The 22737-nt window shown below is 37.6% G+C and overlaps 1 protein-coding gene across 1 annotated transcript in view; it reads right to left on the bottom strand.

Annotated features, from left to right (window-relative positions):
• PTPRN2 (protein tyrosine phosphatase receptor type N2) overlaps positions 1–22737 on the bottom strand; it is a gene marked incomplete at its 5' end in the record, with an annotated part of 573168 nt that overhangs the window by 508041 nt on the left and 42390 nt on the right. The window contains 2 exons of the mRNA XM_039345638.1: positions 20268–20656; positions 21871–21911. Of these exons, the coding sequence (XP_039201572.1) occupies positions 20268–20656; positions 21871–21911 (430 nt within the window). The remainder of the gene's footprint in view (positions 1–20267; positions 20657–21870; positions 21912–22737) is intronic.

Genomic DNA, 22737 nt, shown 5'->3' on the forward strand with positions numbered 1-22737 from the left:
ATCTACAGGCATTACATTTTCCCATCAACCCTTTCATAGTGTAGATATGAGGTGACACCTACATACAGTTGTGGATAATTGTAAATCAAACTTTAGCTGGAGCATTTGCTAGGGGCAAGCTAAGTATCCTTATAAATGGCCAATAAACAAATAGCACACAAAAATACTATTAGCTAATGAAATGCAAAGAACCCTACAAAATATCCCTGTAGCCAGCACTGTTTAAAACAGTTTTATCTGGTTTCATAAAATAATCTTAAATGACTACTTTTTTAAAGTACAATTTTCTTTTTGCCCAAGGGTCATTATTGTGTAATTCATTGTTTCTTTAGAAGAACAATACTCCTGGCACCACTCCATTATCCTATATGTTCTCTATCACCAACAGTCAAAGCTTATTTCCAATAAAAACAATGAAGACTGGGAAGCAGTGTATACTAAGCTAACAATGCCATATAGCTTCAATTGCCTTTCTTTTTAATATATTTAATCCACTCCAGTTAAAGCAATAAAAGCAAAAATGCAACATATTATTTTTCTAATTTATGTCAGAAGGAAAAGATGGACAAATTAAACTGGTATACTTTGGGCACGATTAGAAATATCTCTAATGGAGTTTTCAATATTAAAATATTCTAAAGAAAAGGTTTGCAAATTCTTCTTACTAATTCCACTTCATCTGCAACAGCTTGTTTAGGATACATGTACCGAGGTCAGAGATGGTACATCATTTAAATAATATTTCACATAAAATAACTCCAAATCAATTATTATTATTATTCCATGTCTAGATCAAACTTTAAACTGTCAGAATGAAGCCATCTTTCTGGCTTTGTTATTGGCCAAAAATAAGTCATTATCGGTACCTGTTTCTAATAGAAGCCAACATACTAACAGATGGGCCAGGCTCTGCATCTCTCCACATTCACACAGCATGTTATTATATGCTAGGAGCCTCCATTTGAGCATATTGGTCTTACATTTAGGCACTCTAACCCTCAACCTCTTCAGGGTCTTCCAAGTATCACACTACTTGGTCAGATCCTTCAGCCATATTCCCCCTTGAACATTATTCCTTGCTTGATGGTCTCCATCTTTTAATTCAATTTTATTCTTATGTACCTTCAAGAATGTTCTTGCCATAAAACTATTCCTAGATCTGAGTTTACTGCCTTGGGGCATATGTCTGTTCAGAGTACATCAAGGTTCATTCTCTCAGCATTTACTACAACCTGTCTCCTGAGCTTAGGTGGGGCAATGTTAATGAGATGAGATATTTTCTCAATTGTGTTAGGTTTGAGACATCCTGTCACTAAACGTACTGCTTCATTGATAGCAACATTAACTTGTTTCATGTATGCGGATATGCCCCACATCGGAGAAGCATACTCTGCTGCAGAGATGCTAAAGGCCAAAGCTGATGTGCACAATGTAAATGGTTGAGATCCCTGTTGAAGTTTTTCAGTTCCCTGTTCCTCAAGTTGACTTTAGCCTTAGTGTTCAGGCATTGCTGTTTAAAAGGTACAGTGCTTTGGAGTTGGACAGTGTTGTAGACAATACCCTTGCCACATAATATCCAACTCTTCTCTTGCATCTCGATTTTGGAGGTGGAAAACATACACTTGGGTCTTATTTGGATTGAGCTTTCAGTGGTTGATGTTATAATATCCTCTTTAAGCACTACCCTAAGTTCCAGCTATCTCATCAAAAATTGATCCTTGTGCAGCCAGTATTGTATTGTCTGCATAGGTGAATAGACATGTGTTGTTGGGACTGGTTGATCATTCGTATAAATGTTATATAATGTCAGAGACAATACACTTCCTTATGTCAACCTGTTCTTCAGCATCTTCCATTTATTGTTCTTACCATTCAGCATCATATAAAATCTCTGCTTTAGGAAGAAGCTGCCAATGACCCTGGTAAGCTTATTGTGTCCAGGGATATTATTTAACTTGCATAGCAATATTCTATGGTTAAAAGTGTCATGTACTGCAGTTAGGTTGGTGAAAGCCACTCCAGCAATTAGCTTTCTTTCAAAACCATCTTCAGTATGTTGCATAAGGTTTAGGATTTGGCCACACAGGACCTCCCTGCTCTAAACCCTGCTTGCATCCTTATGATCATTTCACCAATAAATTTTGAGATATGGCTGAGAATTATCCATTCCACTGCCTTGTAGAGATGATAGAGCAGTGATTCCCAACCTTTTCTATACCCCGCATCCCTAAAATGCTTCTGATATATTCTTGCACCCCTTACAAATTTCGAAATAATGGCAACAAAGTATGCATATATACTATAATTTTGAAAACCCAAGTTTTCAAATATCATCTTGCACATCCAAGTGGTGCAAGCATCCCTGGTTGAGAACCCCTGTGATAGAGGAAGGATACTGTAGGTAATTTTACAGATCATCTTTGTCTTTGCTGTGTTTCAGTAAGAGAGCACCTCTAGCCTGCCTCCACAATTTCAGGATCTTAAATTCAGCTATATAGTTGTTAATCAATTACAGGAGCCATTCCAGAGTACAGAGACTAAACTGTTTTATCTGTTTTGTTCTTATGATATCAATACTTGCTACTTTATTTGTTTTTATAATCTCTGTAGTTTCCTCCAGCTTGAATACCACAAGAAAGACATTTAATAGCTTCGCCTCTTGTTCCTTTGTTCAGATAGCTTGTTTCCACACCTTTTTATCTTGTGTTTTTCTATTCTTCAGCAGCTGGCTGGCTACTTGGTCTGCTGTTACATCCATATGATTTTGCTGTGGTTGGGTTCTTTCTCCACCTGAGATTTTTAATGAGTTTCCAAGCTCATCTGCAGTTCTATTTCATGTCCAGGTTCTCAACTAATACACACCATCACAATTTTCAATTATCAGCTACTGTTTACATCAGCTCTTCCCCAGCTTTGTGTCTTCCCAGAAAGAAATTATAAATCAATTATTATCTTTATGTTTCTGACATAGAAGAGATGTACTTCAATACAAGAAAATGTAATGCAAAAAAGATGGGATCCTTCACATATGCAGGATTCCAGTTGAATATCAGAAAAAAATAACTATCGAACTAATTATTAAACAAGCAGGTTGAATCCCCTTATTATATAGGACAAGCAGAAGCTAGTTAGCGAGGAGTCTCCTCACGGGGTGTCAAAAAAGTCAAGATGGCAGCCACATCCATGTGACTGAAGCTTGAGTCTTTTTTTTACATGCCTCACAACAGACATAAAAAAATGAGGATTCAGTTGCATGATTGTGGCCATCTTGACTTTTTTTAATCCTCTTCATGAGGATATCTCTGAGCTCAGCCAACATATACTAATTTAACACAGATTCTTGCATTTAAGCAGGAGATTGGGGCTTAAAAACCTAATGGAAAGATTCTATGAATTTATGTATGAAGGACAGCCCTAATAGTGCTGCAAAAATCAGGACGAGTATTAGATGGCAGCAAATAATATATCTTTTCTGTATCTCTTTTGTGCCATGTAATAATTATAAAATTTTTGCAGCTCAGAGTAGCTCTATATGTATAACTTCTGTAATAAAACACTAGTTTTATTTCTATCCACAGTCTAACCATGTCCAAAAAGAAACTCAGCAAAATCTACAGTGTCTCTGTTATGATGAACCATTCCTGCTTTCTGGGCATGCCAATGGGATAGATAGACTGAGTCATTTTAATATTGTTCAAACTCCATTCACATGGTGGGACTAAGACACTGAATGAGAGTGCTCTATATGCTTTCCTGCATGTTAGACACTAAATGTTAGATCCTAAATGCTCGCAAAAGGTTTAGCCCCTCTGCCATGGGAAATAGTTCATCATACTAGTCCATGGATTGAAAAAACAACCCAAAGTATACCAAATGTGAGTTTCAGGCTTTTCACGTTTCTTCCCTGGGAAGATAAACAAAGAAATAAATCAAACAACAGGAGGGAAAAAGCAAGGAAGTTCAAATTACAGCAGAAGATTGAGCCATAAGGCACAAAATTCAAGACAGATCCAACAGGTGTTGTAAACTGAATATAGAGTTAAGCTAAGTATTGTTGATACCAAGTCTTCATAGGCAATACAAATAGTTGCTTTTCCTCTCCTTGCTTGGAAGGCATGTAGTTCTCTGTAGCCCTTAAAGGCCACTGAACTGGCCAATCTCAAAGCCTATAAACAATTACTGCATTTTGAGATTGTGCTGCTAATCGCAAGGGAAGGAGTTTGAAGCAAGATAATCAGGGAACAGGGGAAAAAGAAGCAGAAATTCAGAAAGAATATTCTGAGGTAACATAGCTGAAGTCATTAGAATATTAGAAAGCCGGAGGAGACAGCAACAAATCCTCAGGCACAACAGTCCTGTGGGAAAGAAGAAAGTTAGGACCTTTCTGTTATGCCTGCAAGGAACTACCTACTCTGCCAAGACCTTTTCCATAATTAGAAGCTTCAATTAGTTTGAAAATATAAGCCAAGATAGAAAATATATTAAAATAAGGATGGGGAACTCACTCTGATTTAATGGCCATATCTCCTACTAGGTAGGTACCATTAGGAAATAGACTTAGTTGATAGAAGCCTAAGCCATTAAGTTTTCCCATTATGACAAAAGAGAAAAGATTAAGTGAGTCTTAAACAATGATGAGAATAAGATTGTTCCTGACTTCCTAACACACTTGTCAAATCTGTCCATTAAATTAATTCCATTTGATGAGAGACACTTTTGCCCAGTTACAAAGATATCCATGATTATTAGCGCATGCCAGATCTGTTTCTAGTCTAGCAAGAACTACGTCTACTTTAAAGAAAAAGTTTTGCACATCAGCTAAAAAGCAGGAATCCGATATAGCTTTTCTTCTTCATAGTGATTTCCTAAAATCACTATTTTAACAACAACAACAACAACAACAATAATAATAATAATAATAATAATAAAAAGTTGAAACTTCCAACTCTGCTATTCTATGTTATTCTAAGTATCTGTTTAGTTCTTGCAGTAAGAGTTCCGTAAATAAATTCTGTACTATCTGAAAAACTACATCTTGACATTGTGAAAAGTTGACTGAGAATTTATTTGTAGGTCAGGCTTCTCTTCCAATGTAACCTGAATCATTCAAGAACATTTTATACTGTTAACTTTAGTGTTCTGTCATTAAAATCTTTTAGCAGAAAATAATGAGCAGCTTTTGATCTAGTAGCCCATTCTTTCATTAGATTCTCCTTGCTATGGATTAGAAACTCTGAAGGTCTCAAACACTATAATCATTACAGACCTACTATGAGAGATAATCACATACTGCTACCTTATTTTTTAAAACTGTCATCAAATCTCTTGAGGCTTGCTGGGACACAGTTTGAGTGTTCCACGCCTGACCGATAAATGGTTGGGACAAATACAAATAGAACCAATAGGATTAAGCTAGTGTTTGATTTCTCCCAGATAATCTGCTTTATCTTTTCAGAAAATTAAACTGGGAAAAATTTTGCATATTTCTTTAACACTTCTTTTCCAGAAGTAATTTTTCTGACAGGACTTCACGAAATGATTAGGAAACCATGCAAGGTAACATATAATTTCATATCATATCTCTATATCTTTATATCTCTATCCATATCCATATCCATATAACTCTGGGAAAATTTTAACCAGTAAGAATGTTTTGAACATTGTATGGAAAATAAATTTAAATAAGAATTATAAACAGGATTCATGACAAGGCAACCAAGATAACAAGATAGAAAAAAAGCATGATATAGATGTGACTATTATTGGTAAAAATTTTAGAAAAATCTTTATATTTAATTGTTACTTATCAAATTAATAAGAATTGTATTAATTTAAGGTTGCAAAGAGAATATTATTGGAAGAAGAGAAAATCAAGTAAAGCTATTATGTGGACTTTGGAATACAGAAAGTGACTGTTAATGATTACTTTGTAAACATAAACCCAGACAACATGCTGTTTACCAGATATCAAGGTGTTTATGTTAAAAAATCAATAAAATATATTTTAAAAAAAAGAATCTGGGACTGTGGTGGAGGTCCAAATCAATAGGCTGAACTGAATTCTGTTCAATATTAATTGTATTGCTTTATAAAAATCAGTAAATTATATGGTTTTGATTACTGTAAGCACACATGCATACATACTTTCATAAAGTAAAAAAAAGTATCAGTCTCTTTTAAAATAAAAGGAATGCAATTATATTGCATGTATGATGTACATTTATTTACATTTGATTTCTAATTTCCAATTGACCTCACATGGGCCATTCAGGGACAGCCAAAGGGCCAGATATTGCCTGGGACCTGCAAAATGCTTAGGTCTGCTCTAAAGTATGATTGTCCAAATTTTGAGTTGCTTGGCCACACTAAGTGAAGAGGAATTGTTTAGGGCTGCATATAAAGTATTAATGTATATAAATATCATTACATAGTGTTAAAAGTTTACAATTTTATGGGGCCACATTATTAACTGTCCAGGTCCACATGCGGACTATGGATCATGAGTTGGACATGCTGCTCTAAAGCATTTTTGTTTTCAACCTGTCACACTCAAGAGACGGGAGAATAAATTTCAGCAAGTGCTCTACATTTTGGTAAGTCTTTCTTTTCTTTTACTCACTGTTCAGCTCTCCAATTGTCTACAACAAAGTTCCCCAACCTTTCCAGCTTCGCAGACTGGCACCGGGGAGCGGGGGGAAAGAGGGGATGGTTCTGTGTGAGTGGTGGGCATGAGCTCCCCCATGGCTCTTGCAAGGGGTGATGCAAGAGGCCTGATTATGAACAGCTCCTGGCCCAGTAATGGGCCATGGCCCAGGGATTGGGAACCACTGGTCTACAAGATTTTCTGCCAAGCAGGAAATTAAGTTAGAGTAAATGTAAAAAATGTCTTTCAAAAATCTTTGATGCTAGAGTTCATCAATCACTGTGCTTCTCAGTCTGTCAATGTATTTACATCCACTTGGAATTCCATGTAATAATAATAAAACAAAATCTCTGAAGTTCCTCCCAAGGCCCTTGTTAATATTCCAAGTAATAACCAAATAGTAATAGATAATTCTGTCTATTATTACTGAAAAAGCAGTTTGCGATCCATAATAAAACTTAGTTCTTTTTAGAGAAATGTTTTTTTTTTTTTTAAAAAAAAAGGAGACAAACACTGAGATGTTTTGCAAAAAGAAATGGATTTAAGATTTGGAAAGAGCTAACTTTTGGGGGTTTCTCAAAGGTCCAATTAGTTTAGTCAGTATTTGTTTATAGGAGTATTACTTTCAAATTAATACCCGTTCACTAAAAGCCATTGTTGAAAGTTTGTTGAGAAAGCTATGCATGATCTCTACACAGAGAATCAAGTGCAAAGATAAACTGGTCAATAAATTTCTTGTGTTCTGTATCTAGATGCTTATGAACAGCATGAAATGTATTGTAACATAAAAGGTGCATAAAAGGAATTTATCATTTTTATGCAGGATTCTTTATTCTGTATGCATAAATAAATAAATATTAATACCTACAGGAACTGTACAAGATTTCCCATTGGATTCAGCTTTGTGTCTTGAATTTCAGCTAAATTGAAATTCAAAGGAGTTGCTGAATGCAGCAAGCCCTGTTCAATAAGGATTTGTATTAGGTGGGCCATATCATGCCAGGGATAGCATTTCCCAAATTCTGTTCCCTAAGATCTTAAACAAGCCAAGAGTAATGGTTGTAAGAACCCTGCAATTTAGCTTCAGCTGGCACCAATCCATTTTTTCCACCTTTGTTTCCTCTAAGGCTTTATTAGCTACTGAACATTCATAAGCTTACTTCTGTTTTGACAGGGCAGCAAATCTTTCCTTGCCACATGTTATGCATATACCTTTCTTCTCCTCCTTCCCCGGCCACAAATAGGTGTGAAATTTAAACCTTTTAACTCAGACAGATTCAAGTCCAGACCAATTTATAAAGCAGATGACACTTTACAAAAATCAATTTCAGTGGTCAGACTATGAAGGTCAATGGAGATTACATATCATGGAAAAAGTAACAGGAATGTAGGAGCGAAGAAAGATCAGCTCTCCAGAGCAATTATGGAAATGTGACACTAACAGAGGCAATCCTTGAGTAGTCTTACTTCACATAAACACAGGATCCGCCTACATCACTGAAACAGTTGAAAAGGAAAGAACAGGGTATGTTTTAGCAGATTTTTTTTTCCTTTGCATTTTTCTGTGAGTTTTCTGATGTAGCTTCGTTGTATTGAAAAACTAAGCTGGAAATGATAACCTTTCCAAATATCTCTAGAAAATTTTTAGGAAGTGAGATTGAATAGACAATTTCTCCAAATTTCTAAGAAGGCATGAGAACTTGTCCAACCATTTGCCAAAGGGAACTGTTAATTTTAAGAGGGACAATAGGACCCCTACTGAAAAAAAAAGTCCCTAGGAGGGTTCCATCCTGATGACTTCTACTGGGGATTTAACAGAAGTCTGTGTAGCCAGGGAGGAGATACAGTGAAAGAGAGAATATTCACAAACTTCATCCTTGCAACTAACTGCAAGAACACCATCTCTCTACCTGTTAGTTATATGCATTCATAACATAACTGTTATGTTATGTTAATATTTGCATTATATTATATTAATATAATGTATAGCCTAGTGCCGTGGTGGCACTAGGTTATACATTATATCGCAGGTGACACACAGAGCCCTCTCTGTGGGCACATGAGCCATCGCCTTAGTCCTAGGCCTTCAGTTGGGTTTTATAAAACCTTTTTGCTTTAGGCCTCCACCACAGTATGCAAAAAAAAAAAAAAGGTTAATTCAATCAGTCAATTTCAACTTCTCACGGGGAAAAAAAAGATCTTACAAAGTTGTAATTGATTGATTGAACTTTTTAGTCCCACCCAGCCTGCCATTACCACCAAAGCCATGCCCATTCAATGGGTTAGGCCCACTCAATGGGCCATGCCCACTCAGTGGGCCACAGCCACCCAATGGGCCATGCCCATCCAGCACCCGACAATACATAAGTGGGTTTTGGGTTGCAGTTTGGGCACTCGGTCTCTAAAAGGTTCACCATCACTGGCCTAGTGAATAACTGAATGAGACCCAGAAGCAGACTGGCAACCAGTGCAGTTCCTAAAGCAGAGGTGTAATGTGCCATTCTAAAGGGCTCACATCACTATCTGTATCACTGTATTTTGCAGCAGCTGAAGCTTCTGGATAATCTTCAAAGGCAGTTCTATGTACAGCCCATTGCAGAAATCCAAATGGCAGGTGACTAGGAAGAGGCACAGCTGACACATGATACAAAACTTTGATTACGCCCTATCTTACGGGCTTCTTAAGGAAATATCTCAGAACTCTTCTGTTTTCTGTGATGTTTTGCAGGCTGTGCTATCTGCCGAGGATAATGGGAAGCCACATCTCCCATGCTTTCCTGAGAGATATCCCTTCCAATGTTTGTCTGTGCATTTAGTTACATACTATCATTTCTCATTTGTGGCTTGATTCCTGAATTTTTCTTCTTTTTCTTCTTTTCAAAAGAACTAACTGAAGCATTGCAGTTGAGATAAAAGTAATATGCAAGTGAGCATATTTAGGAAGAAAAAGTGTAAACATGAGCAAAGATCCAGTGTAAGCACCTATTTTAGATGATCTAAATTTTCAGTTATCCTACTCATTGTAAAACTTAATCTCAGACAATTTGTTAAAGATTTGGTCATTTCATCATATCATGTATTTATCTGCTATCATCAGGCTGGAGCAAGCTTACTACAACACATAATGTACACACCTTCCTTCAGATTCTGGATAGCATGTGACAACATGCAAGTGAAGAACAGATTGAATATAATTGGGTCCAGTACACAACCCTGTTTTACCCCATTGGAAATGGCAAATGCAGATGATGTGTCACTGTTGTAAATAATCTATCTTGTTATCAAAGAGTAGCTGAATCAACTTCACAGTTTCTTGGACATCCCTAAAATTCCAGGATGATCCAGAGCACCTCCCTATTTAAAGTGTCAAATGTCTTTTTCAGGACAATGAAGACAGAAAAACAAAGAAGCTTGGTCTGCTTGATGCACTTCTCTTGGACTTGCCTCACGACAGTCATGTCTGTTATATTCTTTTGTGGATGAAAACTGCACTATGCCTCTGGAAAATTCGTTTCCAAGACAGTAACAAGTCTGTTCAGGAGAATGCATGCAAAAATCTTGCCTGCAATGAACAGCAGATAATAATAATAATAGTAATAATAATAATAATAATCCCTCAGTGAGGCACTACCTTGACATGGTTGTGGGGCTTGTGTACTCTGAGGAAGATGAGAGCTATGCCAGAGGTTCAACCATACTGGACAGGTCTCATCAGAGGAGTCAGACAAAGAGTGTCTCTCCCATAAAAATATAGTGAGACGTAAATTACAGAATGCCATACCGGCTCGGATGTCGCCCGGGTTAACAAGGTCCGCACTAGATATTGGAGTTCCTGGATATCTGGTGAAAAATGGGTTACAGGACTCAGGACTGTTGGCTGAGCAACCAGGGCCAGCAGCTGCAGAACTACTGGAAGAAAAGGTGTTTACCCGTCGCAGATACACAGTGATGGAAAACAAAGAAATAATGATCTGTTACTACAGATCAAGTCCAACAAGAAGAGGATATCTAAAACGAATGCACCAGTTCTGGAAAGAACAACATCCAGAATCAGAAATAACAGAACAGAGACTAGCAGATCAACGCCGATTTATAACACGAAATAAAGTATTCACAGAAACAGAATTGGACGAACTGCAAAGGTTTACCCAGGGCAAAGAAATCAAAGCCTTACCAGAAGTAATTCAGAATGTAGAGGCAAACCAGGGGGAGTTGGCAGTGAAGGAATCCAGTAGAGATATACAACTGTTCTCATTTGGAAACCAGGCACCTCTTCCTCAGGAAGAACAAAACCCTCTAACTAAAGAAATAAAAGAATTGAAACAAAGAATAACTGAGCATCTAGAACAGCACAAAAACAACAGAATAAGGCTGCCTGCATTGAAGCTTGTTTCAAAGAAACAGCTAGCACAAGCATTAAAAGATGCAAATACTGCAATATCAAGTATAAGCACCAATTCACTGCAAGAAACAAACCAACTAATGTACAGCACAGCTGCAGTTATAACTGAATACCTGGGATGCAAAATCAACAAAGAAGAAAAACAAACAAACAGTGCACCAGAAAAATGGAAGGTTAGACTAGAAAATAAGATCAGCAAGTTAAGATCACATGCAAGCAAGCTAGAACAGATGAAAGAAAAGAAGCTGAAGAACAAGAAGACCAAAGAATACCTAATCAAGAAATACCACTTAGAAACAAGGAAGATCAAGGAAGCACTGGAAATAATAAAGCAACAAATAACAGCTATAGCCAGGAAAATCAGTAGCTATGAAGCTCGAATTGCAAACTATAGGCAGAACCTCCAATTTCAATCCAATCAGAAACGTTTCTACCAATCCATCAATGGAGAAACTGCAAGGAATCAGTCAGTACCTGACAAGGAAGAAACAGTGCAGTTCTGGAAGCAGATATGGGATAACCCAAAGAAATACAACAAGGATGCGGCTTGGTTAAAAGAGGTGGATGCAAATAAAACAGAAGTTGAAATGAAAGAACTAGTAAGAACAACAAAAATGGTAGAAAAAAGAGCAAGGAAAATCAAAAATTGGTCAGCACCAGGTGAAGATGAACTGCATGGGTTTTGGTTGAAACATCTAACTGTTTTACACCCACTCATTGCCAAGCAGTTCAACAATATACTACAATATACAATATACAACAATATACTATTAGGTACACAGCTGGAATAGTGGACTGGACTCAAGCAGAACTAAAAGCAATGGATAGGAAGACCAGAAAAATAACGCCCTTCATCCACGCAGTGACATTGACAAACTTTATCTACCAAGGCAAATAGGTGGGCGTGGAATGCTACAAATACATCAGATGGTTGAAGAAAAAAAAATGGCTTTGGAAGAATATCTGAAGAACAATGGTGAAGATGCACTGAAATTAGTATATCAGGAAGGCTTACTGACTACTGGAGAGACCAAACTGGCCTACAAGAAAGACCAAATGAAGAACAGAATAGAGGCATGGGAAGACAAAGCACTCCATGGCCAATACATGAAAAAAATAGCTGGGAAAGCAGATAATAATAAAACCTGGCAATGGCTAAGAGCAGGAAAATTGAAGAAAGAAACCGAGGGACTAATTCTGGCTGCACAAGACCAAGCCTTAAGGACAAATGCATATAAAGTCAAAATTGAGAAGACAGCAACAGACAGTAAGTGCTGCCTATGCAAAGAAGCTGAAGAAACAGTGGACCATCTGGTAAGCTGCTGCAAGAAGATTGCACAGACTGACTACAAGCCTTCGTCGGGTTAGATCCCACAGGCTGGGCCTCCTTCAGGTCCCGTCAGCCAAGCAGTGCCATTTGGAGGGACCGCGGAGGAGGTCTTTCTCTGTGATGGCGCCCACCTCTTGGAACCAATTCCCCCCGGAGATTAGGACCACTCCCATTCTGTTGATTTTCCGTAAGCTTCTTAAGACCTGGCTTTTCCGGCAGGCCTGGGGTTTATAAAATCTGACCCCTGGATGACTGTTCTTGTACTGTTTGTTTTGTTATGTTTTATGTATTTTTATTGTTAGCCGCCCAGAGTCCTCTGGGAGTGAGGCGGCTTATAAATTTTAAGAATAAATAAATAAATAAATAAGCAGCAGCATGACAAAGTAGCAAACAATGGTGCATTGGAAGATCTGCAAAAAATATCATTTGCCTATAAGCAAAAACTGGTGGGATCATAAAATAGAGAAAGTCATAGAAAATGATAAAATTAAACTGCTCTGGGACTTCAGAATTCAAACAGACAAGCACTTGCAACATAACACCCCAGACTTAACAATTGTCGATAAGAAAGACAAAAAAAATCTGGATAGTAGATGTGGCAGTGCCTGGAGACAGCAGAATAGACGAGAAAGAACTGGAGAAGATAACAAAATACAAAGACCTACAAATAGAAATAGAAAGACTGTGGCAAAAGCAAGCAAGGGTAGTACCAATAGTCATAGGCTCCTTGGGTGCAATCCCAAAACAACTGGAGCACCACTTGAACACCATTGGCATTGACAAATTCGCTATTAGTGAATTGCAAAAGGCGGCCTTACTGGGAACTGCTTCTATCCTGCAATGATACCTGTAATACCATCAAACATCCACATCTGCCTATCCCAGGTCCTGGGTAAGGACTCGATAGGTAGACAAAATGCCAAATCTGGCTGACTGTGCGATGATCCAAAATAATAAAGTTGAAAGGAACCTTGGAGGTCATCTAGTCCAACCCCCTGCTCAGGCAGAAAACCCTATACCATTTCAAACAAATGGCTGTCCAGTCTCTTCTTAAAAAGTCCAGTGTTGGAGCATTCACCGTTTCTGGAGGCAGGTTGTTCCACTGCCAGGATTAATTGTTCTAACTGTCAGGAAGTTTCTCCTTAGTCCTAGGTTGCTTGTCTCCTTGATTAGTTTTCATCCATTGCTTCTTGTCCTGCCTTCAGGTGCCTTGGAAAATAGCTTGACTCCCTCTTCTTTGTGGCAGCCCCTGAGATACTGGAATACTGCTATCATGTCTCCCTCGTCCTTCTCTTCATTAAACTAGACATACCCAATTCCAGCAGCCTTTCCTTATATGCTTTAGCCTCCAGTCCCCTAATCATCTTTGTTGCTCTTCTCTGTACTTTTTCTAGAGTCTCAACATCTTTTTTACATCGTGGTGACCAAAACTGGATGCATTAGTCCAAGTGTGGCCTTACCAAGGCATTGTAAAGTGGTATTAATACTTCATATGATCTTGATGCGATCCCTCTGTTAATGCAGCCCAGCACTGTGTTGGCCTTTTTGGCAGCTGCAGCACACTGCTGGCTCATATTTAAGAGATTGTCCACTAGGACTCCGAGATCCCTCTCACAGTTACTACTATTGAGCAAGGTATCCCCTATACTATACATGTACATTTGGTTTTTCTTGCCTAAATGTAGAACCTTACTTTTTTCACCATTGAATTTCATTTTGTTAGATAGTTAGATACTTCTGTAGTTTCTGTAATCTCATTTGCTTCCCACGTTTTTACAGAGAGCCCCAATGAAGACAGCTTGGAAATCATCAGGCATTTCCACTGTGGACCAAATGACTTCCAAGATGTCTTGAGACACCTATAAGGTATTTGGGCTTAGTGCTTTGTAGATCTCAGCAGGAATGCCCTCCTCTTTGTTACTTTATTTGAATTCATCTGGAGGTCACTTTCTTGATCTCATTGTTTTTGTCTGTACTTTTGACTGCAAATGCTTAAATTTGCTTTTTTATTTTTTTGGAGACAGATGATGGATTGTTCTGCCAGTCTGCATAGACCTTATTCTTGGCCTGGCGGTGATGAAATGGTCCCATGGTTTTCATCAAACTAGTCTTGATGTGCCCTGGCTTTCATTCTAAGTACAGTTGTTGCAGTCTGAGTGATGACTTATTTAAACTGCATCTACTTTTCAGAACTGGTTCCTACAAGTGGTAAATTGCCAAAGGGTTTTTTATTAACTACATCTTGGAAGTGTAGGACTTGATCTGGGCCTTGTAGTCTGCTGATGTTGAATGACTTTTTAACAGTCCTTGGTTGTTTGGTTTCTTATGATATAAAGGGACTATGTTTAGGACCAATTGGAGCAGCTTCACTCACATGGTGAGGGGAAGGGTGATGTCTTTAAGATTGTGCTGATTTACTACTCATCAAGTAGGTGTCAATGATTGGACCAGAGATGCACCCAGATAGTTTTGTGTTTGTTTGCATATCTGAATATTGTGTTAGCAATGCACGTTGTGGTCAACACATTTGCTCAGAAGCAGCAGATAGTTGTTATTTATTCCCCCCTCCACTGTTTCCCAAGGACTCCACTCCAGTTGTTATTATCCCTACCTTAGCACTGAAGTTGCCCAGAATGACAAGTTTTCACTAGCAGAAGTTATTCAAATAATCTGTTACACTAGTAGCAAGATGGTACAGCAATGTTCATATTAGTAAAGTTGGAAGGGACCTTGGAGGTCATCTAGTCCAACCCCCTGCTCGGGCAGGAAACCCTACACCATTTCGGACAAGTGGCTGTCCAGTCTCTTCTTAAAAACTTCCAGTGTTGGAGCATTTACTGCTTCTGGAGGCAGGCTGTTCCACTGGTTAATTGTTCTCACTGTCAGGAAGTTTCTCCTTAGTTCTAGGCTGCTTCTCTCCTTGATTAGTTTCCACCCGTTGCTTCTTGTCCTGCCTTCAGGTGCTTTGGAAAATAGCTTAATTCCCTCTTCTTTATGGCAGCCCTGAGATATTGGAATACTGCTATCATGTCCCCCCTTGTCCTTCTCTTCGTTAAACTAGACATACCCAATTCTCGCAACCGTTCCTTATATGTTTTAGCCTCCAGTCCCCTAATCATCTTTGTTGCTCTTCTCTGTACTCTTTCTAGAGTCTCAACATCTTTTTTACATCATGGTGACCAAAACTGGATGCAGTATTCCAAGTTTGGCCTTACCAAGGCATTGAAGAGTGGTATTAATACTTCACGTGATCTTGATTCTATCCCTCTGTTAATGCAGCCTAGCACTGTGTTGGCCTTTTTTGGCAGCTGCAGCACACTGCTGGCTCATATTTAAGTGATTGTCTACTAGGACTCCGAGGTCCCTCTCACAGTTACTACTATTGAGCATAGTGCCACCTATGCTGTACTTGTGCATTTGGTTTTTCTTGCCTAAATGTAGAACCTTGCTTTTTTCACCATTGAATTTCATTTCGTTAGTTAGTGCCCAGTGTTCAAGTCTGTCCAGATCCTTCTGTATCTTAAGCCTGTCTTCTGGAGTGTTGGCTATTCCTGCCAGCTTGGTGTCGTCTGCAAATTTGATGAGTTCCCCATCTATCCTTTCATCCAAATCGTTGATGAAGATGTTGAAGAGTACTGGGCCCAGAACAGAGCCCTGGGGCACCCCACTACACACTTCCATCCATATAGATGCAGTTCCATTGAGGACCACTCGCTGAGTACGGCCGGTCAGCCAGCTACGGATCCATCTGGTGGTGGTTCTGTCTACCCCACATTTTTCTATCTTGTCAAGTAGTAGGTTGTGATCTACTTTATCAAATGCCTTACTGAAGTCCAAGTAAATTAGGTCCACAGCATTCCTCTGATCCACTAATTTTGTCACTTGGTCAAAGAATGCAATAAGATTTGTCTAGCATGATCTATTTTTGACAAACCCATGTTGGCTTTTAGTAATGACTTTGTTTGCCTCTAGGTGTTCGTTGATTCGTCGTTTGATTATCTTTTCCAGGATCTTCCCAGGTATTGAGGTCAGGCTGATAGGTCTGTAATTTCCTGGATCCATTTTTTTTCCTTTTTTGAGGATGGGAAAGAGCCAGCTCTTTTCCAGTCCTCTGGTAGTTCCCCTGTGTTCCAGGATCTTTGAAAAATATAGTTCAGTGGCTCCGATATCACATCTGACAGTTCCTTGAGAACTCTGGGATGTAATCCATCTGGTCCTGGCGATTTGAACTCATCTAGGCTGGACAGGTGCTCGCTAACCATTTTCTTGCCTATCTTAATTTGTGTTTCTGTTTTGTTTTTTATGGCACTATTTTTGATAGGTTGGTCTGTTTTTTCTCTTTGTGTAAAGACAGATGCAAAAAATGAGTTAAATAGTTCTGCTTTCTCCCTGTTGCTTGTCACCTTCTTGCCACTTCCACCCACTAATGGACCAATCATTTCCGTCACTTTTTTCTTGTTTTTTACATGTTGAAAGAAGCTTTTTTTGTTATTTTTGACTTTGGTCGCAAGCCTCAGTTCATTTTGAGCCTTGGCTTTCTTCACTTCATCTTTGCAGGCTCGGGCTATTTGCTGATATTCTGACTTAGTTATGTTCCCCTCTTTCCACTTTCTATACTTGTCCTTTTTATCTTTCAATTTGTCAGAGAGTTCTTTATGCAGCCATGCTGGTTTCTTTTGGGAGCTGTTGTTTTTCCTCTTTGTTGGTATTGTGATAGACTGTGCTTTTATTATCTCATTTTTCAAAATTTCCCAAGCTTCTTGAGTTGTTTTCCCCTTGAGGATTCTCATCCATGGAATCCTTCCCAAGCCCTCTCTAAGTGTATTGAACTTAGCTCTCTTGAAGTCCAAGACTCTAGTTTGACTGTGTTCTATTGGTTGTGCTTCTATAAGGTTGAATTCTAATATTGCATGATCACTTCCTCCCAGGGTTCCTATGGCTTCAACACCGTCTATCATTTCATCTCTGTTAGTGAGAATTAGATCCAAAATGGCTAATCCCCTAGTTCCCTTCTCTGGTTCAATTTCTCATAGAAATCTTCCTTGCCTTCATCTGGACTTGTGAAATTGGTCCATGGGTGCTCACAGTGATGAAACGCTGGCACTTGCTGACAGGAAAGTGGAATTTCATAATGTGTTCATTTATTTCAAGGCCAAGATGAGATAAGTGGGCACATCCTCAGAAATCAGGAAGAGATCTCAAGATCAAGCTTTAAAGATGCTATGAAAGAAATCCTATATCAGCCAAGGGGACTTACAAATTATGGCTACTGATAGAACCTGCTGATGAGCCCTGTGCCTCCACTGAAGCCTCCACTGGCTTTGAAGATAGTTAGTGCCCAAAACTGATAGAAAACCATGAATAGTCTCAAAAAATAACCCTCCCTCCAGTTATTATAACAATGGACTTCCAGTGCTCTCATTGTCCTAGACCAGTGATTCTCAACCTTTCTAATGTCGTGACCCCATAATACAGTTCCCCATGTTGTGGTGACCCCCAAGTGGGTGTGGCCACCAATAAGAGGGAGTAGGACAGCTAGGGAAAAGGGAAAAAAATAGCGGACAGCATGGTTTGGTGACCCCCGTGAAATGGTCATTTGACCCCAAATGGGGTCCCGATCCACAGGTTGAGAATCACTGTCCTAGACTCTGTGCTTCTAGACTGGAATTGCAGAGTCACCTCTGTGTCCACAGATGAACTATCAAACCATGTCTTCTTCAAACCCCAAAGACTATTATATTGGTATATAGGTATCCCACATATGCACTTTTTTTGAGAAAAAAAGATCAGATGCTACCAGACAGCTGTTACTTACAACTACATTCATAGCACGTCAATGTTGGCAGTTAGTCATTTAATTCCTCTTTAAGCCTAGTCCTCATTTAATAGACTGCGATGGATCTACTGATATCAGTGGACTCTACTGTAAATTATGACTATGTATTGATTACAGTGGTTCTATTTTAATTACATCTAAATCTGATTTCAACCTATATTTTGGATATTGTTATCCCAGTAGGACATAATAGAAATTGTGCTGCTAATTGCAGACATCATCTTCTAAAACATTTTGCTGAAGAATTTGGGGAGGATTTTGTCTATTAGCTACAATATAGATCAGTATAGACTACAAGAAAGTCTGCTTCATAAGCAGCAAGAGTTCTTCCGATAAAAAGCTACCATTTTGACAGGTCTTTAAACCACCACAAATCTTTTCTTCAAGATGCTATAAGGAAAATATTTATGTCACTTCCATGGCATAATTAAAATACCTGGTGTTTTCAGTAAAGTCACCTTTTGGGAGCATGACTATGAATCCAAGAATCATCTCTCATATTATTTTAAGTATATGGCAGAATATTTTTTTTCCAGTCACATCTGAGCTTACAAAGCAAAACAAACTTCAAGTTATTAACCTCCCTACATCTAAGTTCTCTTTTGTCAACAGAACACTGGTTTCTGCTGAAAGTTTCATTTCTTTATTATAACCAATAAAATTCTAAGATACAAAAACTACAATGTACAATTTCAAGAGGAATAGCAGGATTAAAAAGAGGGATACTTTTATAATGAAGTAAGAAGGCGCAATGACCAAGCAATTAAGATGCTGGGCTTGTCGGTCGGAGGATTGGCAGTTTGAGACCCAAGTACTGCCTGATGGGGTGCACTCCCATCCTTGCCCGAACTCTTACCAACCTAGCAATGTAAATGTAAGTAGATAAATAGGTGGGAAAGTAGCAGTGTTCTATGTGCCTTCAGCGTATGGTCATGCTGGCCACATGACCATGGAAGCATTTTTGGACAATTCTGACTCTTTGTGAATCAGAGATGAGCACTGACGCCTAGAGTTGGACACAAATGGATTAGGGAAACCTTTACTTTTTTACTTTTTTTTAACAAAGTAGACTTGAAAATGTGAAAATGTTGAGAAAAAATGGTGCACTTACATGTATTTCCCTACTTCGGGTCTGTAATAATAACTAGAGTGGGGAAAACACTTTGCTTGCTTTAGAGAATTTCAGCACATACAGTACTTACATTCTCCACATACTGTTTAATATTCTCTCACCAAAACTGCCCCTATGCATTTAATTTCATGTAATAATAACCCAATGGTCTATGCATGATAAAGAACAGAAGCAAGAACTGAAATGATGTAATTGAACAAATCCAAGTTCCATAGCATAGCTCTTTATTTGTTTCTTCAAAAGCAGAAAAATAGGAAGAGAAATATTAAAGAATAAATGATCTTTAATAGTGAGACCTGTGTACAAATGTCGGAGCACAAATGCTTTAGTTTAGTCTTTTTTTTTAAAAAAAAAGAAAGAAAAGCTTTGACAATGATTCAGTTCAAAGTTCACTGACCTCCATAAAATTTTCTTTAAAAAAACTATTTAGTTTAGGAAGAGATACAGAACTGTTCTAATTCAAATATGAACATAATAAATTAGGGAGAAAAAATAATGTATAATATTTATCATGTTTTCTACTGTGAAGTCTAATATTTAAAACACATATCTTTCAAGCCATTAATACTTCTGTCTGCAAATCACTGGACCAGAAGACAGGCAGACAAATAGTTTTTCTTTTAAACATTTACATAGGAAATATATAAGCTATTACTTTTTTAGCAAAGCAACTGGGGAGAGACATTAGCCAAGAAAACCGTATTCTGACAATTTTTTTTTTCCAAAAGAGGGTTATGGAATTCTTGAAATTGCTATCCAACACTTCCCAAAGATACCAGATCAGGCAAATATGATCCAACTATATTGTTGGGAAAACATTCTTTAGGGGGCAGTGTGCAAATTACACTAAATCAAATTCTAAATAATTATTCTATCATCAATGGACAGCAAGTTCATAAATACATTTTTAATATCCATACTTACTCTTTCTCTGTCATGATGTAGCCATATTCTTCCACTTTGGAAGACTTTGCATCTAACTTGAGGCCTTCTCCAATCTTTTCTTGAACTGCTTCATAAACACTTTCATCTTGAAGCCACATATTCTTAATCCAGTGATGAAGCTCACTTAGCTCCTTGGAGCTGGGTTCAGACTCTGCTTTTTTTTGAGCAGTCAGTTCTCTCGAAAAGGTTTCACTCTTCACATTTTCAATCCCAACTTTGACTTCTTCAGATGAAGAAGAGAGGTCTAAATCATCTGATTTTTTCATTTCTGTTTTAAAGGGTTCTTTGGAGAAATATGACCTTGGCAGATTTTCAGGAACCATATTTTTACTCAGGAAATCTGGTACCTTTGAATCTAGATGGTCCTCCTATAATAAACAAACAACAAATACATCTAGCTTATTATAGTTGCTTGTGTCTAATTCATCAGTTCAGCTTTATAGAATAGAGTTTACAGAAAGCTTATGCTATAAGAATTATTTTAGCAGTTTTTATGTTGGTAGTATTTCTTGAGGATGAAAAACCCTGGAATTCATCTAAGCTGAAAGTTAACTTAAACACATCCTAGGCTATACTAAAGAACAAAGAAAAAATCCCACTTTTCAACTTAATAGTATTTATTTTTCAAGAGGTCACACATTTCGGGACATATGTTTCCAAACAGCTCTCTTTTATGGGTCTCCATGAAAACACTCACTGTTGTTTGCTAACAAATTTTAAAACATTAATTCATAGCTTGGAAGAATTTATAGCAGTAAACCTTATCTTAAAACCACATTTTAAGCAAAATGGTTTTAGTGTATATACCACAGTGAAAACTCTTTTTAGTTATGAAAACTCTTTTTCGTTTTAGTTCTTCAGATCTTACCAACATATAGTATCACTTTTTCAGTGCTGAAGAAAATAATACCCTTAAGTATACTTTATGGATTTTAGGCACAGGAAAACTGCTATGAAAACCAGCTATTTTCCTATGCAAAATACACTTGCTAGCTCCATTGTTAACAGAATGTTCCCAATAATGTTCTTCATCCAAATTATTTGATTCAAGCTGGGTAACTACATATTCTCCCACAGTCCTAGCAAATATATATTCTAGCAATTTTGGGATGACTTTTAATTAGCATTATTCTAGGGACAATATTCTACTTAAGAACTAAATCATTTTGATATATTCTGCTCTCCATTTGGGTTTTCATTGGTCAGAGGGGAAAATCATTCTGAATAGGAAGAATTTAGATTAAATCACTGCAATCCTAAACAGATTTATATGACTAAATCAAATATACTGCTAATGGCACGAGTTAAACCTTTCAGCCTACATTAAATATTTTGATTGTTTAGTTATGTTGAGTACTTGCAGTAGTGACAAATCAGTAGAATTAAATCACTATGATGAATCCTCATTGGCATTGTTTTAGAATAGAATAGAGCTGGAAGGAACCTTGGAGGTCTTCTAGTCCAGCCCCCCCGCTTTGTTGTCCTATCAAAACTAAACCATTTTTATTATGTTTAGAATATCTTATTTTCCCTGTATGTTTAGAAAAAATATATACGGTAGGAATCTGTGTTGTTAACTTACCTCTTTTTTAATCTCCGCAGCAATGTTCCATGCCCCCTTATCTGTGGAAACAAGCATTTATTGTGAGACATAAAACACAGACATTGCTTTGGTTTTCTGTACAATGTGACACTATTACTGTACAGTAAACATTAAGATGTTGTGGCTAAATGACAAAAGTAAAAACATAGATCAAGTTTGTCACTTCAACTCCATTTGGACACTTTGCTAATGCAAGATCAATTGAAGCCATGCTGTAAGAGTGCATTACATTAATTAGTTCAATAGTAAGGCTGACGAATTTACCTCTGTTTATCAGTGCCTGGAAAAAAATCAATAGTTTGTCCTGCTAGTCAGAAAAATTGTTTACAGTAATAAATGAGAAACTGCAGTGGATTTATGACTTAGGTGTTTCTCAAGAAAAGGGTTTTCTGATGTCTTTTATTTCACACTTAGAAATAATTACTTCAGAGTTATAGTAACACTACATTATTAAATACTGGATTAAGACTCTACCTCCACCCTCGTTCTATCTTACATAATTTTTGTTAATTTTAATGTTCTATATTGTTGGTTTTATCTGTTGCAAGCCTCCCAGAGTTGCTTGATAACAAGATAGGTGGCATATAAATTTAATAAATAAATAACATAGGGGAATACTCTGTTGCACAAACAAGGACAGGAACAAGAAAATCTGTAGTATAGTAAAAGGTGTTTATGCATTTCTGTGAAGTAAGAATAAATTAATGATAGATCCTTTGAACTTCATGTGTGCTTCATATATAAGTAACAACCATGATAGATAGATAGATACATTCACACACATGATATCTAGATTCCTAGCTCATGTGTCAATGAACAATAATGCTGCAAGCTTTATTATCTGTA

The sequence above is a fragment of the Crotalus tigris genome, unplaced genomic scaffold (genome assembly GCF_016545835.1).
Source record: "Crotalus tigris isolate CLP2741 ecotype Arizona unplaced genomic scaffold, ASM1654583v1 scf7180000017969.2108049, whole genome shotgun sequence".
Lineage (NCBI taxonomy): Eukaryota > Metazoa > Chordata > Lepidosauria > Squamata > Viperidae > Crotalus > Crotalus tigris.